Source organism: Oncorhynchus keta, unplaced genomic scaffold, assembly GCF_023373465.1.
Source record: "Oncorhynchus keta strain PuntledgeMale-10-30-2019 unplaced genomic scaffold, Oket_V2 Un_contig_4700_pilon_pilon, whole genome shotgun sequence".
NCBI lineage: Eukaryota > Metazoa > Chordata > Actinopteri > Salmoniformes > Salmonidae > Oncorhynchus > Oncorhynchus keta.
The window spans coordinates 425428-447177 of NW_026287905.1; the positions used below are offsets into that span (position 1 = coordinate 425428).

Genomic DNA, 21750 nt, shown 5'->3' on the forward strand with positions numbered 1-21750 from the left:
TGTAGGCTTCAGCCTGGTTCTGCTCTACTCTGTAGGCTTCAGCCTGGTCTCTCTGTAGGCTTCAGCCTGGTTCTACTCTTAGGCTTCAGCCTGGTTCTACTCTGTAGGCTTCAGCCTGGCTCTACTCTGTAGGCTTCAGCCTGGTTCTACTCTATTCAGCTAACTTCAGCCTGGTTCTGCTCTACTCTGTAGGCTTCAGCCTGGCTCTACTCTATTCAGCTATCTTCAGCCTGGTTCTGCTCTACTCTGCAGGTTTCAAAACCTGGGAAAATGAGATACCTCTGGTTCAGCTATCTTCAGCCTGGTTCTCTCTATGGGGAAATGAGGTACCTCTGGTTCGTTCAGCCACTCCTATGGGGAAATGAGATACCTCTGGTTCGTTCAGCCACTCCTATGGGGAAATGAGGTACCTCTGGTTCGTTCAGCCACTCCTATGGGGAAATGAGGTACCTCTGGTTCGTTCAGCCACTCCTATGGGGAAATGAGGTACCTCTGGTTCGTTCAGCCACTCCTATGGGGAAATGAGATACCTCTGGTTCGTTCAGCCACTCCTATGGGGAAATGAGGTACCTCTGGTTCGTTCAGCCACTCCTATGGGGAAATGAGGTACCTCTGGTTCGTTCAGCCACTCCTATGGGGAAATGAGATACCTCTGGTTCGTTCAGCCACTCCTATGGGGAAATGAGGTACCTCTGGTTCGTTCAGCCACTCCTATGGGGAAATGAGGTACCTCTGGTTCGTTCAGCCACTCTTATGGGGAAATGAGGTACCTCTGGTTCATTCAGCCACTCCTATGGGGAAATGAGATACCTCTGGTTCGTTCAGCCACTCCTATGGGGAAATGAGGTACCTCTGGTTCGTTCAGTCACTCCTATGGGGAAATGAGGTACCTCTGGTTCGTTCAGCCACTCCTATGGGGAAATGAGGTACCTCCGGTTCGTTCAGTCACTCCTATGGGGAAATGAGATACCTCTGGTTCGTTCAGCCACTCCTATGGGGAAATGAGGTACCTCTGGTTCGTTCAGCCACTCTTATGGGGAAATGAGATACCTCTGGTTCGTTCAGCCACTCCTATGGGGAAATGAGGTACCTCTGGTTCGTTCAGCCACTCCTATGGGGAAATGAGGTACCTCTGGTTCGTTCAGCCACTCTTATGGGGAAATGAGGTACCTCTGGTTCGTTCAGCCACTCTTATGGGGAAATGAGGTACCTCTGGTTCGTTCAGCCACTCCTATGGGGAAATGAGGTACCTCTGGTTCGTTCAGCCACTCCTATGGGGAAATGAGGTACCTCTGGTTCGTTCAGCCACTCCTATGGGGAAATGAGGTACCTCTGGTTCGTTCAGCCACTCCTATGGGGAAATGAGGTACCTCTGGTTCGTTCAGCCACTCCTATGGGGAAATGAGATACCTCTGGTTCGTTCAGCCACTCCTATGGGGAAATGAGGTACCTCTGGTTCGTTCAGCCACTCCTATGGGGAAATGAGGTACCTCTGGTTCGTTCAGCCACTCCTATGGGGAAATGAGGTACCTCTGGTTCGTTCAGCCACTCCTATGGGGAAATGAGGTACCTCTGGTTCGTTCAGCCACTCCTATGGGGAAATGAGGTACCTCTGGTTCGTTCAGCCACTCCTATGGGGAAATGAGGTACCTCTGGTTCGTTCAGCCACTCCTATGGGGAAATGAGATACCTCTGGTTCGTTCAGCCACTCCTATGGGGAAATGAGGTACCTCTGGTTCATTCAGCTACTCTTATGGGGAAATGAGGTACCTCTGGTTCATTCAGCCACTCCTATGGGGAAATTAGATACCTCTGGTTCGTTCAACCACTCCTATGGGGAAATGAGGTACCTCTGGTTCGTTCAACCACTCCTATGGGGAAATGAGGTACCTCTGGTTCGTTCAACCACTCCTATGGGGAAATTGAATGGGTAAAGAATGGGGTTTTGGGATAAATACAAGGTCTGAGGTAAACACAGGATTAGATCTTACATGTTTTGTTCTATGATAATATCAGTCAGGTAACATGGCCTTTATGAATTATGAACTTTAATTACATAAATGCTTCAAAATTCACAAAAGGTGACGTTAGCTGATGAAGATTATCTCAGAGAACAAAATGTATCAGATCTCCCTAAGCCTGTATTTACCACAGACCTTATTTTCAGTGTTTCTCCAAAAACCATTAATTTTCCACATAGACAAATGAACAATGACAGAGTTAGTGCCTAGAAAAACACACCATTACTATGGCTCTCTATAAGGGCACTGATACAAAGTCCTCTATCTATCTCTATGATTAGCTTACATTAGCTACAGCAGGCAGAAGCCAAACAAGTTACTGCATCTTTGTGGCCTGGAGTATTTGGGCGGCGGCGTAGCCTAGTGGTTAGAGCGTTGGACTAGTAACCGAAAGGTTGCAAGATCGAATCCCCGAGCTGACAAGGTCATTCTGCCCCTGAACAGGCAGTTAAACCCAATGTTCCTAGGCTGTCATTGAAAATAAGAATTTGTTCTTATCTGACTTGCCCAGTTAAATAAAGGTAAAATAAATATGTTTAAACAAATCAGAGGTAAAACTGTCCTGTGTGAACAACAAAAAGTGAACTAAGTATCTACTGGCAGTCCCATTTATCGGTGTGTCTGACCCTAACAGTGCAAAGATGGAAGACTTATATTAGCTTGTGAAATATTCATAATAGGCTACAAATCAAACCTGTCACAGGTGAGAGACCAGGCAATGTACCAAATCCATAGCCTGGTTGGAACCAGCCTGATCACCATATAATGTCCAGGGTATAACCTAGCCTGTTGGGAACCAGCCTGATCACTATATAATGTCCAGGGTATAACCTAGCCTGGTGGAACCAGCCTGATCACCATATTAGCCACAGCCTGATCACTATATAATGTCCAGGGTATAACCTAGCCTGGTGGGAACCAGCCTGATCACCATATAATGTCCAGGGTATAACCTAGCCTGGTGGAACCAGCCTGATCACCATATAATGTCCAGGGTATAACCTAGCCTGGTGGGAACCAGCCTGATCACTATATAATGTCCAGGGTATAACCTAGCCTGGTGGGAACCAGCCTGATCACTATATAATGTCCAGGGTATAATTCTGGTAGAACCAGCCTGATGGATCCAGCCCTGGGAACCATCACCATATAATGTCCAGGGTATAACCTAGCCTGGTGGAACCAGCCTGATCACCATATAATGTCCAGGGTATAACCTAGCCTGGTGGGAACCAGCCTGATCACTATATAATGTCCAGGGTATATGGAAATGATCCAGTCCAGGGTATAACCTAGCCTGGTGGAACCAGCCTGATCACCATATAATGTCCAGGGTATAACCTAGCCTGGTGGGAACCAGCCTGATCTGATCCATATAATGTCCAGGGTATAACCTAGCCTGGTGGGAACCAGCCTGATCACCATATAATGTCCAGGGTATAACCTAGCCTGGTGGGAACCAGCCTGATCACTATATAATGTCCAGGGTATAACCTAGCCTGGTGGAACCAGCCTGATCACTATATAATGTCCAGGGTATAACCTAGCCTGGTGGAACCAGCCTGATCACCATATAATGACCAGGGTATAACCTAGCCTCTTGGGAACCAGCCTGATCACAGTGCTCACCATATAATGTCCAGGGTATAACCTAGCCTGGTTGGGAACCAGCCTGATCACCATATAATGTCCAGGGTATAACCTAGCCTGGTGGGAACCAGCCTGATCACTGTGTTCACTATATAATGTCCAGGGTATAACCTAGCCTGGTGGGAACCAGCCTGATCAGCCTGATCACCATATAATGTCCAGGGTATAACCTAGCCTGGTGGGAACCAGCCTGATCACCATATAATGTCCAGGGTATAACCTAGCCTGGTGGGAACCAGCCTGATCACTATATAATGTCCAGGGTATAACCTAGCCTGGTGGAACCAGCCTGATCACTATATAATGTCCAGGGTATAACCTAGCCTGGTGGAACCAGCCTGATCACCATATAATGACCAGGGTATAACGTAGCCTCTTGGGAACCAGCCTGATCACTGTGCTCACCATATAATGTCCAGGGTATAACCTAGCCGGTTGGGAACCAGCCTGATCACCATATAATGTCCAGGGTATAACCTAGCCTGGTGGGAACCAGCCTGATCACTGTGTTCACTATATAATGTCCAGGGTATAACCTAGCCTGGTGGGAACAAGCCTGATCACTATATAATGTCCAGGGTATAACCTAGCCTGGTGGGAACAAGCCTGATCACCATATAATGTCCAGGGTATAACCTAGCCTGGTGGGAACCAGCCTGATAACTGTGCTCACCATATAATGACCAGGGTATAACCTAGCCTGGTGGGACCAGCCTGATCACCATATAATGTCCAGGGTATAACCTAGCCTGGTGGGTACCAGCCTGATCACCATATAATGTCCAGGGTATAACCTAGCCTGGTGGGAACCAGCCTGATCACTATATAATGTCCAGGGTATAACCTAGCCTGGTGGGAACCAGCCTGATCACCATATAATGTCCAGGGTATAACCTAGCCTGGTGGAACCAGCCTGATCACCATATAATGTCCAGGGTATAACCTAGCCTGGTGGGAACCAGCCTGATCACCATATAATGACCAGGGTATAACCTAGCCTGGTGGAAACCAGCCTGATCACCATATATTTTGATGATGATCAAAATATACATAACCGGATCACTAACCATCCGTCTATGGTCTAGCTATGGTCTTACAACCACTTATTCTGCACAGTGGGGTCCTTCAGCAAGGCAAACCATAGTTGGCTGTGTATCCTGCTGGAGGCATGGTGAATAGGGCTTTTCAGTCTCAAACAGCCATGATGAAATGACAACGGAGCCCCATTCAATGAAGGGAAGAGAAGTGTGAGGGGCGATTTGAACTTGGAGAAAGGGGGCCATGATTTACACTTGGAGATTGGAGAAAGGGGGGCATGATTTGCACTTGGAGATTGGAGAAAGGGGGGCATGATTTGCACTTGGAGATTGGAGAAAGGGGGGCATGATTTGCACTTGGAGATTGGAGAAAGGGGGGCATGATTTGCACTTGGAGATTGGAGAAAGGGGGGCATGATTTGCACTTGGAGATTGGAGAAAGGGGGGCATGATTTTCTGACATTATAATCTAAATTTACTCATTGTGACTCACTGAGGTTCCAAACTCTGTTTTAGACCAGACTGACTTTATGATCAAAATTATCCCATTTACACTTTGTCGTCAATTTTGACACGATAATAAATGTTTCTGACTCATATTGATGCCACAGGCCGTTTTCAAAGGGATTCGTTGTTTAGTTTTTTTTAAAGGGGCCAGTCATTCTTTAATGCTCGTTTGTACTTCCTCTATTTTTATCTCACGTGGGCCCAAAGGTGAACTTGACTTGTTTTGTCGGCAGGCCACTTCTTTTACACATGGTTTCCCAGCCTATAAATCTCAGGAGGATCAGCATCCTTTATCTCACATGATGATGATGAATTCTGACAGGATGACACACACAGTAGAAGTTTCAAACGAGAGGAGAGGGAAGTGATGATCTTTCTCGGGACAGAGTGACTGGATACAGGAGTACAGGTGTTTCAGCAGTCTTTACAGGTAAGAGGGGACATGGCCTTTAAAATGCTCGGAGAAAACAAATCTAACATTTGACATTATGGCAGCTACGTGTAATGGACAACTGCAATTTCCCTGTCTATTTGACAGGTTCTCCACAACGACATAACGATGACGGTCTCCTACACCCTAGAAGTGGCCAATGCCAAGTTTGGAGGGTTTTCCAAGCTGCTCTTCAGGTGGAGGGGAAGCATCTACAAGCTGTTGTATAAAGAGTTCCTGGTGTTCTGTCTGCTGTACAGCTTCTTCAGTGTTTTCTACAGGTATGATGAGCAGCTGCCTTCAATGTCTTTTATTGGGGGTAAATATATTAATAATATTAATTAATTAATATATTTTTCTCTCATGTCAAACTACCAGGAAGTCTGACAAGACAGACTGAGTGGACAGGGAGCTAGTAGACTGAGTAGACAGGGAGCTAGTAGACTGAGTGGACAGGGACCTAGTAGGCTGAGTGGACAGGGAGCTAGTAGACTGAGTGGACAGGGAGCTAGTAGACTGAGTGGACAGGGACCTAGTAGGCTGAGTGGACAGGGAGCTAGTAGACTGAGTGGACAGGGAGCTAGTAGACTGAGTGGTCAGGGAGCTAGTAGACATGAGGAAGTGTTTGACATGAGGAAGTGTTTGACATGAGGAAGTGTTTGACATGAGGAAGTGTGTGACATGAGGAAGTGTTTGACATGAGGAAGTGTTTGACATGAGGAAGTGTTTGACATGAGGAAGTGTTTGACACGAGGAAGTGTTTGACATGAGGAAGTGTTTGACACGAGGAAGTGTTTGACACGAGGAAGTGTTTGACACGAGGAAGTGTTTGACACGAGGAAGTGTTTGACACGAGGATGTGTTTGACATGAGGAAGTGTTTGACACGAGGATGTGTTTGACACGTAGGATGTGTTTGACACGAGGAAGTGTTTGACACGAGGAAGTGTGTGACACAACGAAGTGTGTGACATGAGGAAGTGTGTGACATGAGGAAGTGTTTGACACGAGGAAGTGTTTGACACGAGGAAGTGTTTGACACGAGGAAGTGTTTGACACGAGGAAGTGTTTGACACGAGGAAGTGTTTGACATGAGGAAGTGTTTGACATGAGGAAGTGTTTGACACGAGGAAGTGTTTGACACGAGGAAGTGTGTGACACGAGGAAGTGTTTGACACGAGGAAGTGTTTGACACGAGGAAGTGTTTGACACGAGGATGTGTTTGACACGAGGAAGTGTTTGACACGAGGAAGTGTTTGACACGAGGAAGTGTTTGACACGAGGAAGTGTTTGACACGAGGAAGTGTTTGACACGAGGAAGTGTGTGACACGAGGAAGTGTTTGACACGAGGAAGTGTGTGACACGAGGAAGTGTTTGACACGAGGAAGTGTTTGACACGAGGAAGTGTTTGACACGAGGAAGTGTTTGACACGAGGATGTGTTTGACACGAGGATGTGTTTGACACGAGGATGTGTTTGACACGAGGAAGTGTTTGACACGAGGAAGTGTTTGACACGAGGAAGTGTTTGACACGAGGAAGTGTGTGACACAACGAAGTGTGTGACATGAGGAAGTGTTTGACACGAGGAAGTGTTTGACACGAGGAAGTGTTTGACACGAGGAAGTGTTTGACACGAGGAAGTGTTTGACACGAGGAAGTGTTTGACACGAGGAAGTGTTTGACACGAGGAAGTGTTTGACACGAGGAAGTGTGTGACACGAGGAAGTGTTTGACACGAGGAAGTGTTTGACACGAGGAAGTGTTTGACACGAGGAAGTGTTTGACACGAGGAAGTGTTTGACACGAGGAAGTGTTTGACACGAGGAAATGTTTGACAGGAGGAAGTGTTTGACATGAGGAAGTGTTTGACACGAGGAAGTGTTTGACCGAGGAAGTGTTTGACACGAGGAAGTGTTTGACACGAGGAAGTGTTTGACACGAGGAAGTGTTTGACACGAGGAAGTGTTTGACACGAGGAAGTGTTTGACACGAGGAAGTGTTTGACACGAGGAAGTGTTTGACACGAGGATGTGTTTGACACGAGGAAGTGTTTGACACGAGGAAGTGTTTGACACGAGGAAGTGTTTGACACGAGGAAGTGTTTGACACGAGGAAGTGTGTGACACGAGGAAGTGTTTGACACGAGGAAGTGTGTGACACGAGGATGTGTTTGACACGAGGAAGTGTTTGACACGAGGAAGTGTTTGACACGAGGAAGTGTTTGACACGAGGAAGTGTTTGACACGAGGAAGTGTTTGACACGAGGAAGTGTTTGACACGAGGAAGTGTTTGACACGAGGAAGTGTTTGACACGAGGAAGGGGACAACCAACTTTATGATGAAATGTGATCAACAGTCATGTTTCTTCTTTGATCTGGTTTCATCCAAATATCATCAAATTTCATGAAAAACTGTTCAGGACCTTTAAGGGTGGGAGTTACTAGCAGAACAATGTATGTTTGGTATCAATAATCAGTTATCTTGGATTGGATATATTATGTTTTAAATATGATTCCTTTGCAGGTTCTTCCTCACTGAGAAACAACAGATGTTGTTTGAAAATGTCGCCCTTTACTGCGACCAGTTTACCAACTTTATACCAATGTCCTTTGTGTTGGGTAAGTCAACTTTATACCAATGTCCTTTGTGTTGGGTAAGTCAACTTTATACCAATGTCCTTTGTGTTGGGTAAGTCAACTTTATACCAATGTCCTTTGTGTTGGGTAAGTCAACTTTATACCAATGTTCTTTGTGTTTGTCAACTTTATACCAATATCCTTTGTGTTGGGTAAGTCAACTTTATACCAATATCCTTTGTGTTGGGTAAGTCAACTTTATACCAATATCCTTTGTGTTGGGTAAGTCAACTTTATACCAATGTCCTTTGTGTTGGGTAAGTCAACTTTATACCAATGTCCTTTGTGTTGGGTAAGTCAACTTTATACCAATATCCTTTGTGTTGGGTAAGTCAACTTTATACCAATGTCCTTTGTGTTGGGTAAGTCAACTTTATACCAATGTCCTTTGTGTTGGGTAAGTCAACTTTATACCAATGTCCTTTGTGTTGGGTAAGTCAACTTTATACCAATGTCCTTTGTGTTGGGTAAGTCAACTTTATACCAATGTCCTTTGTGTTGGGTAAGTCAACTTTATACCAATGTCCTTTGTGTTGGGTAAGTCAACTTTATACCAATGTCAACTTTATTGTAAGTCACCTTTATGTTGGGTAAGTCAACTTTATACCAATGTCCTTTGTGTTGGGTAAGTCAACTTTATACCAATGTCCTTTGTGTTGGGTAAGTCAACTTTATACCAATATCCTTTGTGTTGGGTAAGTCAACTTTATACCAATATCCTTTGTGTTGGGTAAGTCAACTTTATACCAATATCCTTTGTGTTGGGTAAGTCAACTTTATACCAATGTCCTTTGTGTTGGGTAAGTCAACTTTATACCAATGTCCTTTGTGTTGGGTAAGTCAACTTTATACCAATGTCCTTTGTGTTGGGTAAGTCAACTTTATACCAATGTCCTTTGTGTTGGGTAAGTCAACTTTATACCAATGTCCTTTGTGTTGGGTAAGTCAACTTTATACCAATATCCTTTGTGTTGGGTAAGTCAACTTTATACCAATATCCTTTGTGTTGGGTAAGTCAACTTTATACCAATGTCCTTTGTGTTGGGTCAACTTTATAAGTCAACTTTATACCAATATCAACTTTATACCAATATCCTTTGTGTTGGGTAAGTCAACTTTATACCAATGTTCTTTGTGTTGGGTAAGTCAACTTTATACCAATATCCTTTGTGTTGGGTAAGTCAACTTTATACCAATGTCCTTTGTGTTGGGTAAGTCAACTTTATACCAATGTCCTTTGTGCTGGGTAAGTCAACTTTATACCAATGTCCTTTGTGCTGGGTAATTCAAAACCTATGAGGTGGGATTTGTAATGCTTTATTGTACAGATGTAGGATGTTAATGTGATCACCCGGTTGCAGGAGAACTTTCCGGCAATGCAGGACATTTCAAATGTGTAGTGTATTTGAGGTTTAAAAAGGCTTCTATAGTTAAATTTCCACTTTGAAATTTCAGACTTGATTTTTCCTTACGAGAAATGTCCATTAATTATAATCCACATAATAATTCACATTTCCTGTTGCTGCAGGATTATTTTCCTGCCGTAGCAAACTGGCTCAAATTAAGATCCTAAATTTGTACTTATCTGGGCCAAATGATCTCAAGGGAGAATACTATGAGAATGCTACATTACTGGTTGTCATAGCTACTGATGAGCACCTGAGCAGCTAGACACCAGATCAGTCTGTCACCTGATACAGCCCTTTCTGCCCCCACATGTAGGCACGCACATTTACAAAGAAAAAAATCCTAAACATCCCTTGTCTGTCACGAGTGTTAAATGAAATGATATTTGAATTTACTCTGCCGATTGTCCAAACCCTTACTGGGTTTGCACCCTGCTCCTGACCCTTAACCCTTACCCTAACCCCGGTTCATATCCTGTCCCACCCACATCCCTAACCCCATATCCACTCCTAACCCTAACCTCACCCCCACCCCGAACCCACCCCTAACCCCTCCCCTAACCTCATCCCTAACCCCTAACCCCCCATCAAAAGCTGCACTGAAGTCTAACAAAACAGCTCCCACAATCTTCTTATTATCAATTTCTTTCAGCCAATCGCCAGTAATTTGTGTCAGTGCCGAGCATGTTCAGTGCCCTTCTGTATAAGCATGCTGCAAGTGTGTTGTTAATTTGTTATCTGTAAAATAACTTTGTATTTTATCAAACACCATTTTTTTCAAAAGTTTGCTAAGCACTTTGTAACAGTCTGATTGGTCAGCTGTTTGAATCATTAGAGGGTGCTCTGATTGGTCAGCTGTTTGAACCATTAGAGGGTGCTCTGATTGGTCAGCTGTTTGAACCATTAGAGGGTGCTCTGATTGGTCAGCTGTTTGAACCATTAGAGGGTGCTCTGATTGGTCAGCTGTTTGAACCATTAGAGGGTGCTCTGATTGGTCAGCTGTTTGAAACCTTAGAGGGTGCTCTGATTGGTCAGCTGTTTGAACCATTAGAGGGTGCTCTGATTGGTCAGCTGTTTGAACCATCAGAGGGTGCTCTGATTGGTCGGCTGTTTGAACCATTAGAGGGTGCTCTGATTGGTCAGCTGTTTGAAACCTTAGAGGGTGCTCTGATTGGTCAGCTGTTTGAACCATTAGAGGGTGCTCTGATTGGACGGCTGTTTGAACCATTAGAGGGTGCTCTGATTGGTCGGCTGTTTGAACCATTAGAGGGTGCTCTGCTATTCTTGGGCAGCTGAATGACCTTTGACTCCCTCCATGTCTGAGGGCACACCGTCTTCTAGGCTTAAATTGAAGATGTGGTAAACAGGAGTCACAATGTATTCCTCTACCGACCTTAGTAATGTACCGTCCAGGTTGTCGGGAACCAGGTGGTTTGTCCTTATTTATAGATATCAACAAATGTTTTCACTTCTTCCACACTCACTTTGCGGAACTCAGAACTACACTCTGCTTGTCTTTCATTATTTGATCCATTACGCATTAATTTGAAAGCTCAGTATTTGTTGTTTGTATTGTCATGTCTAAGTTTGCGAATCTTGCCAACAAAAAAATAAGTTATGAAAGTGGTTGTTAATATCACAGGGTTTTGTTATGAACAAGTCATTTGCTGCAATGAAGGATGTTAATGAGGACATGTTTTTGCCTGTTGAGGGAGCTGGCAATACAAGCATTTCGCTGCACCTGTAGTAAGACCTGCTAAACTGTGCAGGTGACCAATAATCTTTGATTTGATGTGCATGTCATATTTTCCTGTCAGGTTTCTATGTAACCCTGGCGTTCAACCGTTGGTGGGGTCAGTACACCAGCTTCCCCCTGCCTGATAACCTGATGATGGTGGTGTCAGGGAACGTCCACGGGCTCGACGAGAGGGGCCGGCTGCTCCGACGCACCCTCATGAGATATGCTAACCTCTCCTCTGTCCTCATCCTGCGATCCATCAGCACTAGAGTACGCAGGAGGTTCCCAACCATGGAGCAGGTGGTGGATGCAGGTGGGGAGGTGTGTGTGTGTGTGTGTGTGTGTGTGTGTGTGTGTGTGTGTGTGTGCTTTCACGTCCCATGGATAATGCATAGGCTACACATCTCTATGACTGCGTTTACACAGGCAGCCCAATTCTCATCCTTTTACCCAAATTATTGTCAAAAGATCTGATTGGCCAAAAGAGATCAGATTTAGGGCTGCCTGAGTTAGGCTGTATTTACAGACGGTCGTTCCTCTTATCTCCTGGTGCAGGATTTATGACACCACTGGAGCATCGCCAGCTGGATGGTCTGTACTCTGACTTCAACAAGTACTGGATGCCTCTGACGTGGTTCACTAACCTGGCATCACGGGCCAGACAGGAGGGCCGGATCAGAGACGACGTCGCTCTACGACTTCTCATGGATGTGAGTGCTTTTCTCACAATACTGAACCTGTGAATTGACCTATAAACTGTCCGAAGGAGACAAAACGTCAGAGACCCCCCTCGTTGCTGACATGGACCCGTCTCCATCCACAGGATTTCATTTGACTGACTTTGCACATCCAGACAATAGTATAAATCCGGACCTAACGGCCAGGAGTTCTTTCTGGTCAGTTCACATGGTCAGGTGACTCTCCTGGCCCTAACTGTGAAGCCCTTTTTGTCCTCCTGTCCGTAGGAGCTGAATAACTACAGAGGAAAGTGCAGCCTGCTGTTTCATTATGACTGGATCAGTATTCCTCTGGTCTACACTCAGGTAACCCTACCCTCTGACCCCTAATCTCTGACCCCTAAACCTCTGGTCTACACTGAGGTAACCCTACCCTCTGACCCCTAACCTCTAACCCCTAAACCTCTGGTCTACACTCAGGTAACCCTACCCTCTGACCCCTAACCTCTAAACCTCTGGTCTACACTCAGGTAACCCTACCTTCTGACCCCTAACCCCTAAACCTCTGGTCTACACTCAGGTAACCCTACCCTCTGACCCCTAACCTCTAAACCTCTGGTCTACACTCAGGTAACCCTACCTTCTGACCCCTAACCCCTAAACCTCTGGTCTACACTCAGGTAACCCTAACCTCTGACCCCTAACCTCTAACCCCTAAACCTCTGGTCTACACCCAGGTAAATGTTACAGGCCCCAAACCCCAAAACCCCACTGAGCTAATCTTAGGTGAGCTAAGGGAGCTAACACAAGTCGTCAGGTCTCAGCCAAGGTTATTTATCAGCCAAGGTTATTTATCAGCCAAGGTTATTTATCAGCCAAGGTCACTTATCAGCCAAGGTTACTTATCAGCCAAGGTTACTTATCAGCCAAGGTTACTTATCAGCCAAGGTTATTTATCAGCCAAGGTTATTTATCAGCCAAGGTTACTTATCAGCCAAGGTTACTTATCAGCCAAGGTTATTTATCAGCCAAGGTTATTTATCAGCCAAGGTTATTTATCAGCCAAGGTTATTTATCAGCCAAGGTTATTTATCAGCCAAGGTTATTTATCAGCCAAGGTTATTTATCAGCCAAGGTTATTTATCAGCCAAGGTTACTTATCAGCCAAGGTTACTTATCAGCCAAGGTTACTTATCAGCCAAGGTTATTTATCAGCCAAGGTTATTTATCAGCCAAGGTTACTTATCAGCCAAGGTTAGGTTTTATCAGCCAAGGTGTATAACAGCCAAACTATCAGCCTGTTATTTATCACCAAACTATCAGCCTGTATAATCACCAAACTATCAGCCTGTATTATACCAAACTATCAGCCTGTTATTTATCAGCCAAACTATCAGCCAAGGTTATAATACCAAACTTATCAGCCAAGGTATAATACCAAACTACTGCCTGTATAATACCAAATTTATCAGCCAAGGTTACTTATCACCAAACTTATCAGCCTGTTATTTATCAGCCAAATTTATCAGCCTTTATAGGTGTATACCAAACTACTGCCTGTATAATACCAAACTACTGCCTGTATAATACCAAACTACTGCCTGTATAATACCAAACTACTGCCTGTATAACACCAAACTACTGCCTGTATAACACCAAACTACTGCCTGTATAATACCAAACTACTGCCTGTATAATACCAAACTACTGCCTGTATAACACCAAACTACTGCCTGTATAATACCAAACTACTGCCTGTATAATACCAAACTACTGCCTGTATAACACCAAACTACTGCCTGTATAATACACTTCTACCTGTATAACACCAAACTACTACCTGTATAACACCAAACTACTGCCTGTATAACACCAAACTACTGCCTGTATAATACCAAACTACTGCCTGTATAACACCAAACTACTGCCTGCTACTGTTTGAGGTGGATGTCTGCTTTACCTTTTTTAATTTCCAAACTGCTGCCTGTATAATTGGATGTGATTACGTCCCTCAACACAAGGTAGTGACCCTGGCTGTGTACTCGTTCTTCGGCTTCTGTCTGATCAGTCGGCAGTTCCTGAACCCTGAGAAGGGGTATAAAGGTCACCAGCTGGATTTGTACGTCCCTGTCTTCACCCTGCTTCAGTTCTTCTTCTATGCCGGCTGGCTCAAGGTGAGTTCCTTATCGATTGATTTGATTGGTTGGTTAATTGATTGGTTAATTGATTGGTTAATTGATTGATTGGATGTTGATTTGCTGGTTAATTGATTGATTGGGTGTTGATTTGCTGGTTAATTGATTGATTGGGTGTTGATGTATTGGTTAATTGATTGATTGGATATTGATTGGTTGGTTAATTGGTTTATTTAATATTGATTGGGTGGTTAATTGATTGATTGGTTTTCATTGTTGCTTGCAGTCTGAATTATGCAGAATGTACAGTCAAGTACATTCCGTTTATTTTGGCTGAGTTTATTTTGGCTGAGACATGGTCATGAACAAATCTAGGCCCTAGTTATGCTGAAGTCCTTGACTGTCCTTCCTTCTGTCTGTTTCCTAGGTGGGGGAACTGATCATCAATCCTTTCGGAGAGGACGATGACGACTTTGAAACCAACCAACTAATTGACCGAAATATTCAGGTGTGTTCATCTCACTTCCATTGAATTTAGGCCATCAATGACCATCGACTGCTGAGTGATGAAGTTGATTATCTGAGCATTTGTGCCAATGCTGTATTTTCAGTTTAAAAAGAAAAATCCCAGTTCACTTTCCTGAACCAATCCTTTACCATCTCCGATAAAGTATCGTCTGACCTTGTGGACTGTTGGGGTGTTATCCAGAAAGAGTGATAGATCTGCTGTCTTTCTCCCCCTCACGTTTCTTCCCAGGTGTCTATGCTGGCTGTGGATGACATGCACCAGAACCTGCCCCCAACAGAGAAAGACAAGTTCTGGGTGGAGAGATACTTCTCTGTCCCCTACTCTACTGCTACTGAGACCCTCAGACCTACCTTCATGGGCTCAACATATGACATAAGGTAGCCTACAATGACTGTGATTCATTTGTTCATGCGTTTGATTGTTAATTCATTCATTTCTATGTTTGTTAATTCATTGATTCATTTGGGCAGCTTTGAATCTGGTCAGGCCGTCTCCATGCCCTTTGTCTATAAGGATGAGTGTGGTGATGTGGACGTGAAGGATGTGTCTTTAGTGAGAGACAAACAGCTGAAGGTGTCTCATCTTCAGACAGAACGGGGGGAGGGGCAGTTCAAGGTGGCTGTGGAACTCATCCAAGCCAACGACAATGAGCAGAGCTCTTGTTGAAAGATCTGCGCAACTCGTTTATGGGTTTTGTTGATTTTGGGGGGGATAATTCATGCATTTTCCATGCACCTGTGTGTCAATGATTGTGTGAAATGTCTTCTACAATCATGTTTAGATTGTTTGTAATCCTGGTTATTAAAAAATGATTTTGAAAAACATTAATTCTTATTTTTATAAAGAATATAAAAACCATTCAATTAAACAGCTGTGGCAGTGATGCATGACTTTTAACTTTGAAGCCTGATTCCATGATAGAACATTGTAGATTGATTTCAAGAACTAAATTAGTTTATCTACATAAATGAATATACTGTAGGTTGTGAACCAATCTGCCAAGACTGACATACGTGTGTAAGGAATAAAGGTGTGATTGTTTTTCATATTTCATATTTTTTTTGTTTTTGTATTCTCTTGTATTGTTTACTTTCTGGTGTATTTCTTACGTAATTGTGTTGTATAATTTGTAAGATGCAGGGCTTTTTTGGTCTCATTAGGACTGTTGAAATAAAAAGCACTAAAATGTCGATAGCTATTGACTGTCATGGAATGAAAACACGTTGCTAGCATGCTATAATAGAAGGCTAGCTAACTAGCATGCTATAATAGAAGGCTAGCTAACATGTTAGCTAACTAGCATGCTATAATAGAAGGCTAGCTAACTAGCATGCTATAATAGAAGGCTAGCTAACTAGCATGCTATAATAGAAGGCTAGCTAACATGTTTAACATCCTGCCGATGCTTTAGCCGTGTAAAAACTGGTTGGTGTAAGCTAGCTTGCTAGGCTACTAGGTAGACGGAAGCCGACACGGTCACATAACTTGTCGTATTGAAAGCTAGCTGAAGTTATGGGCGGTTCGCCCTTTTTCAGATCCGATTAAGTGCCACCGGTGAGAGCTACGGAAAGTGTCTGCTAGCTGTCAGGTAGCAGAAAGCGGTGACACCGGATGAGAATGTACCGTTTCGTTTGAAACGGGCTGGTGGATGAATAGCTTTGTGTTTTTTTTTTTTTTGTTCAAATATAGAAGCTTTGTCCACGAGAAAAATCCTGGACAAACAAAGGGAGAAGTAAACGGAAAAACTGAAATGTCAGGTGACGTCCACCGTTGAAATGTGTGTTGACTGTGACGTGATAGTTAACTAGCCCTGCGACGGACTGGTGTGCCTGGCCAGCTTCAACTTCCTTAGCTTTAACCAACCTAGCTTTTAAAAAAAAACAACAACACGGAAAAAGACATGTCACCGGGCGACAACCCTCACGTTTTACTAGGAAGGATTCGGTTTCTGAACAAATGCATAGATTGTTTCAGGAAGAGCGAAGCTGTGCCCGAGTGCATATGTTTCGTCCCAAAAGAGGTATGTTATAAAATCTGCAAAGATTCGTCATCCAATTCAACCGCTTCGTCTAGTACGTCCACCGCCAACTCATCCGTCGGTAAGACCCTGGTTTCAGTTTGGGAGAGCCCCCATCAAGCTCTCCACAGTAAGAAGCTATGCAAGTGCAACATCGAACCAAAGAAAGGGACATGTATTCGGACAACAGGGGAAGAGTATTGCAACAGCCACGGCCTGTGGGTTAAAATGAACAAGGTAAGAAAGAGTTGAATGATTAATTGCTTTACACACTTCCTGGTTAGTCATGAAGTCACGTCTCCAATTCTTGTTACAGGACTGATCACCTTTGCTCAGTAAACATTTTGAGGCAGTTCTCCTTTTAACCCTCTTGTCTATCTCTGTGTGTCTGTCTGCTTCTCTCTGTGTGTTTTATAGGATCAGTTGGAGGAGCACCGCATGGGTCAGGAGTGTGAGGAGGGCTGGGTCTTGGTCTGTAAACACACGGAGGGAGGAGATCGACTGGTACCTGTTGAATCACCTGAGACACTCGGCAGACACCAGCAGCTCTTTGGATATGACCACAAGCCCTGTGACAGGTGTGTGTGTGTGTGTGTGTGTGTGTGTGTGTGTGTGTGTAACAGAGGTGGTGACTAACTTGGTTTGAGATCTGAAGACTTGTAAATGGCTCTGCTTGATGCTTTAGCTCAGCAGTTTAACACGGTCTGCTCTCTGTCAGGTGGGAGCAAGTGGTGGATGTAGAGAGTTCTCTTCACATCGGCTCTAAACCCAAGGTCGCGGAGCGTGATGAAGCAGCTGTTCAGAAGCTCAGGTCAGTGTGTTTGGAGGCGAAGCCAGCTCCTGGTCAAGCCCTGGTCGGTGATGGGTGATAGCAGGCTCTGATGAACTACCTGTTCAAACCCTGGTCCATGGGTGATAGCAGGCTCTGATGAGCTACATAGCTACCTGTTTAAGCCCTGGTCCATGGGTGATAACAGGCTCTGATGAGCTACACAGCTACCTGTTTAAGCCCTAGTCCATGGGTGATAACAGGCTCTGATGAGCTACATAGCTACCTGTTTAAGCCCTGGTCCATGGGTGATAACAGGCTCTGATGAGCTACACAGCTACCTGTTTAAGCCCTGGTCCATGGGTGATAACAGGCTCTGATGAGCTACACAGCTACCTGTTTAAGCCCTGGTCCATGGGTGATAGCAGGCTCTGATGAGCTACAGCAGATATTGAGGCAGTTTGGACACTTTCTGTAAAAAGTGAATGAAGTTAAGGTGGCCTGGTCTAACCAACAGTACTGTTCCCTTCTCTGTTGTCCAGATATGTTCCTCCCACCTGGACATTTGAATATGACGAGGATCTGGTGCATTACTTCTACGACCACATCGGAAAGGAGGATGAGAACCTGGGCAGTGTCAAACAGTGTGTCACCAGCATTGATGTGTCCTCCTGCTCAGTGAGTTTGTGTGTGTGTGTCAGTGTTAATTTCGTCAACAATAAATATGATGAAAAAATACTCGTCAACAACCTATTTTTCCTGACTAAAACTAGGATGCCCTGGAATAAAACAATAACTATTAAAATAATTTCAAATTTTAGTCAACGGAAATCTGAGGAGATGAGAATTCCATGTGAGACTAATGGACATTTGACATGAAGCTCCATATGCATGCGGAATATTTACATGCAATCCTCTCATTGGACAGAATTAATATCTTTCAGTTGTGCTGTCTGATTGGCTTGATCTGCCCAGCACATAGCTCCCAGGAGGTCTGTGATTGGCCTGATCTGCCCAGCACATAGCTCCCAGGAGGTCTGTGATTGGCCTGATCTGCCCAGCACATAGCTCCCAGGAGGTCTGTGATTGGCCTGATCTGCCCAGCACATAGCTCCCAGGAGGTCTGTGATTGGCTTGATCTGCCCAGCACATAGCTCCCAGGAGGTCTGTGATTGGCCTGATCTGCCCAGCACACAGGAGGTCTCTTCAGTCACTCTCTTGAACTGATATGAAGCCAGGACACTAACTAACCTCAACTAGAAACCGTTTTTACTCTCTCGCTCACTTTCATGGGGGCTATTTTTGCTTTGATCACATCAGAAGGTCTATTTATTCGTCTGTTATTTATTCATCAGTGTTGCCACGTCGCGGTTCACAGATGTGAGTTGCGGTTGATTTTTTTTCCTATGGGGAAATTTGTTGACTATTAAGGAAAACCACTATTATTTACCCCCATGACGGTTATGATGGGGACAAAATCAGAGCTGTGAGAATGTTTTACCTGTATGGTTATTATGGCTGTCATTGGTTACAATCTGACACAATTAGCATATTTGGTTATTATGGCTGTCATTGGTTACAATCTGACGCAATTAGCATATATGGTTATTATGGCTGTCATTGGTTGCAATCTGACGCAATTAGCATATATGGTTATTATGGCTGTCATTGGTTACAATCTGACGCAATTAGCATATATGGTTATTATGGCTGTCATTGGTTACAATCCGACGCAATTAGCATATGGTTATTATGGCTGTCATTGGTTACAATCTGACACAATTAGCATATATGGTTATTATGGCTGTCATTGGTTACAATCTGACGCAATTAGCATATATGGTTATTATGGGCTGTTACAATCTGGTTACATATATGGTTATTATGGCTGTCATTGGTTACAATCTGACACAATTAGCATATATGGTTATTATGGCTGTCATTGGTTACAATGGTTATTATGGCTGTCATTGGTTACAACACAATTAGCATATATGGTTATTATGGCTGTCATTGGACACAATTAGCATATATGGTTATTATGGCTGTCATTGGTTACAATCTGACACAATTAGCGTTATTACATTGGTTACAATTACACAATTAGCATATATGGTTATTATGGCTGTCATTGGTTACAATCTGACGCAATTAGCATATATGGTTATTATGGCTGTCATTGGTTACAATCTGACACAATTAGCATATATGGTTATTATAGCTGTCATTGGTTACAATCCGACGCAATTAGCATATATGGTTATTATGGCTGTCATTGGTTACAATCTGACGCAATTAGCATATATGGTTATTATGGCTGTCATTGGTTACAATCTGACACAATATCAGTGTTGCCAGCTAAGGTATATGAGGGGATAGTAGACCTAGTTGGACAAGGCTATCTGAATGTGCACATGATGGAAGTTAGAGGTAGCCTAAACATTCATCATTTAACAGAAAAATGCACTGACTGAAATGGCCGACCTAAAACTAGACTAAAATTATCCAGAGTTTTAGTCAACTGATAACTAAGAAAATAATAAAATGGGACTTAGACTAAAAGGTATTTTAAAACAAAAATGGGTGATAAAATGAACGTGTGTGTGTGTGTGTGTGTGTGTGTGTGTGTGTGTGTCAGGAGGACCCTAGTGGTGGGTCAGGTTGCCTGACAGATGGAGACACAGAGACCTACTGGGAGAGTGATGGGATGCAGGGACAACACTGGATCAGACTGCACATGAAGAGAGGCACCGTAGTCAAGTAAGTGGTACTGTCATACAGTCCTGTCACTGCCATGGCAAACCTGGGATTTATGTAGGTGGAGAACAGTGTGGGGCCTAGTATGGAACCTGGGGGCACTCCCTTGGGGACAGGTGGAGAACAGTGTGGGGCCTTGTATGGAACCTGGGGGCACTCCCTTGGGGACAGGTGGAGAACAGTGTGGGGCCTAGTATGGAACCTGGGGGCACTCCCTTGGGGACAGGTGGAGAACAGTGTGGGGCCTAGTATGGAACCTGGGGACACTCCCTTGGGGACAGTACATCATCAGATGACCACTAGCCCACCAAAACCATGACTTTGGTCAAGTCTTAGGAAGACCTGAAGAATAAACATGAATTTGTATTGTTTTTGTGTCTTGTCCGGCAGTAAGCTGATCTTGACGGTTGACTCAACCGATGACAACTACATGCCTAAAAGAGTGACTGTGTTCGGCGGGGAAGGAGACAATCTGAAGAAGCTCAGCGACGTCACCATAGACGAGTAAGTTACTCCGAAAGAACACCTGGGCCGTACTCAGCAGAGCAAACGGAATAGAAAAAGGGTTTTTGAAACATCGGGAGGTGCCACGTGTAACTGTGCGTTTGTTTATTTCTCTGTCCCTCAGCAATCTGATTGGTGAGGTGTGTGTGCTGGAAGACATGACGGCCCACCTGCCCGTCATTGAGGTTCGCATCGAGGAGTGCAGGGGTGAGAATGGTGGCTACACATTGAATCATTAATATACACACAACTGTACTAATCATTTACGGCGGGAGTGCTGGTTTAGGATCAGTTTGGCCTTTTTTTTTAAAAATGTTTTAATAATAATGAATTACATATGGACAGGGGAAGAGACCTGATCCTAGATCAGCACTCTGAATACAGGGCTCTGATCAAAGTTGTCGAGCCTTGACAGACATCACATCCTGTCCAGCTGACGGACTTTAGCTCTACCCTGTCACCTTATCTGGGAGTGGCTCAGTGTCTTTGTTGGCACACTGTAGATATCAGCTTGGACTTTGGAGATATAGAAATGTGCCTTGAATTAAATACTGTATCAATCCCAGGCTTATCCCCTCCTGTCAGGACCTTAACATCATGTCCTATCAGTGAATAAAACAATAAAACATTCTAGTTGAAAATGAATAACACCTTTTTTCTTTAATTGAAATGGACTCAACCTCTTCCTGACCTGTCTCTCTGGCTTTTGTCTTCCTGTCTCAGACGAGGGGATAGACGTTCGGATCAGAGGGCTGAAGATCAAGTCGTCGTGTGAGAGAGACCTGGGGCTCAACGCCGACATGTTCCAGTCTCCGAACCTAGTGCGTTATCCTCGACTGGAGGGGACCCTACCTGATGTCCTCTACCACAGGGCCCTGGTTATACAGAGGTAAGACCCTACCTGATGTCCTCTACCACAGGGCCCTGGTTATACA

At 44.2% G+C, this 21750-nt stretch overlaps 2 protein-coding genes and 1 long non-coding RNA gene across 4 annotated transcripts in view; all 3 read left to right on the forward strand.

The window, feature by feature from the left end:
- The first annotated feature begins 5435 nt into the window (after positions 1-5435).
- Positions 5436-15958, forward strand: best4 (bestrophin 4). Its single transcript, XM_052509564.1, has 10 exons — positions 5436-5645; positions 5754-5926; positions 8171-8265; positions 11507-11740; positions 11983-12137; positions 12393-12470; positions 14126-14278; positions 14667-14747; positions 14997-15145; positions 15239-15958. The coding sequence occupies exons 2-10, from the start codon at positions 5775-5777 to the stop codon at positions 15432-15434; spliced, it is 1293 nt and encodes a 430-aa protein (XP_052365524.1). The 5' UTR covers positions 5436-5645; positions 5754-5774; the 3' UTR covers positions 15435-15958.
- LOC127924888 (uncharacterized) lies at positions 12940-13348 on the forward strand. Its single transcript, XR_008119189.1, has 3 exons — positions 12940-12967; positions 13002-13052; positions 13189-13348. It is a non-coding gene; the product is annotated as an uncharacterized LOC127924888 (long non-coding RNA).
- A 289-nt stretch (positions 15959-16247) lies between the features above and the next one.
- Positions 16248-21750, forward strand: part of hectd3 (HECT domain containing 3) — a 28060-nt gene continuing 22557 nt past the window's right edge. Inside the window, exons 1-8 of one of the 2 annotated variants that reach the window (XM_052509562.1) lie at positions 16248-17022; positions 17203-17363; positions 17504-17596; positions 18097-18232; positions 20193-20314; positions 20702-20815; positions 20940-21031; positions 21539-21704. In XM_052509562.1, the coding sequence (XP_052365522.1) occupies positions 16669-17022; positions 17203-17363; positions 17504-17596; positions 18097-18232; positions 20193-20314; positions 20702-20815; positions 20940-21031; positions 21539-21704 (1238 nt within the window). In that variant the 5' untranslated portion in view covers positions 16248-16668. The remainder of the gene's footprint in view (positions 17023-17202; positions 17364-17503; positions 17597-18096; positions 18233-20192; positions 20315-20701; positions 20816-20939; positions 21032-21538; positions 21705-21750) is intronic. The other variant, XM_052509563.1, reaches the window with a different exon arrangement.

What these genes read in the sequence shown, in the direction of transcription:
- best4 (XM_052509564.1), top strand. Translation starts at nt 5,775, where the DNA reads ATGACGGTCTCCTACACCCTAGAAGTGGCCAATGCCAAGTTTGGAGGG. An exon ending in TTCTTCAGTGTTTTCTACAG is followed by an intron (nt 5,927 to 8,170) that starts GTATGATGAGCA and finishes ATTCCTTTGCAG; the next exon opens with GTTCTTCCTCACTGAGAAAC. An exon ending in GGCTCAACATATGACATAAG is followed by an intron (nt 15,146 to 15,238) that starts GTAGCCTACAAT and finishes TCATTTGGGCAG; the next exon opens with CTTTGAATCTGGTCAGGCCG.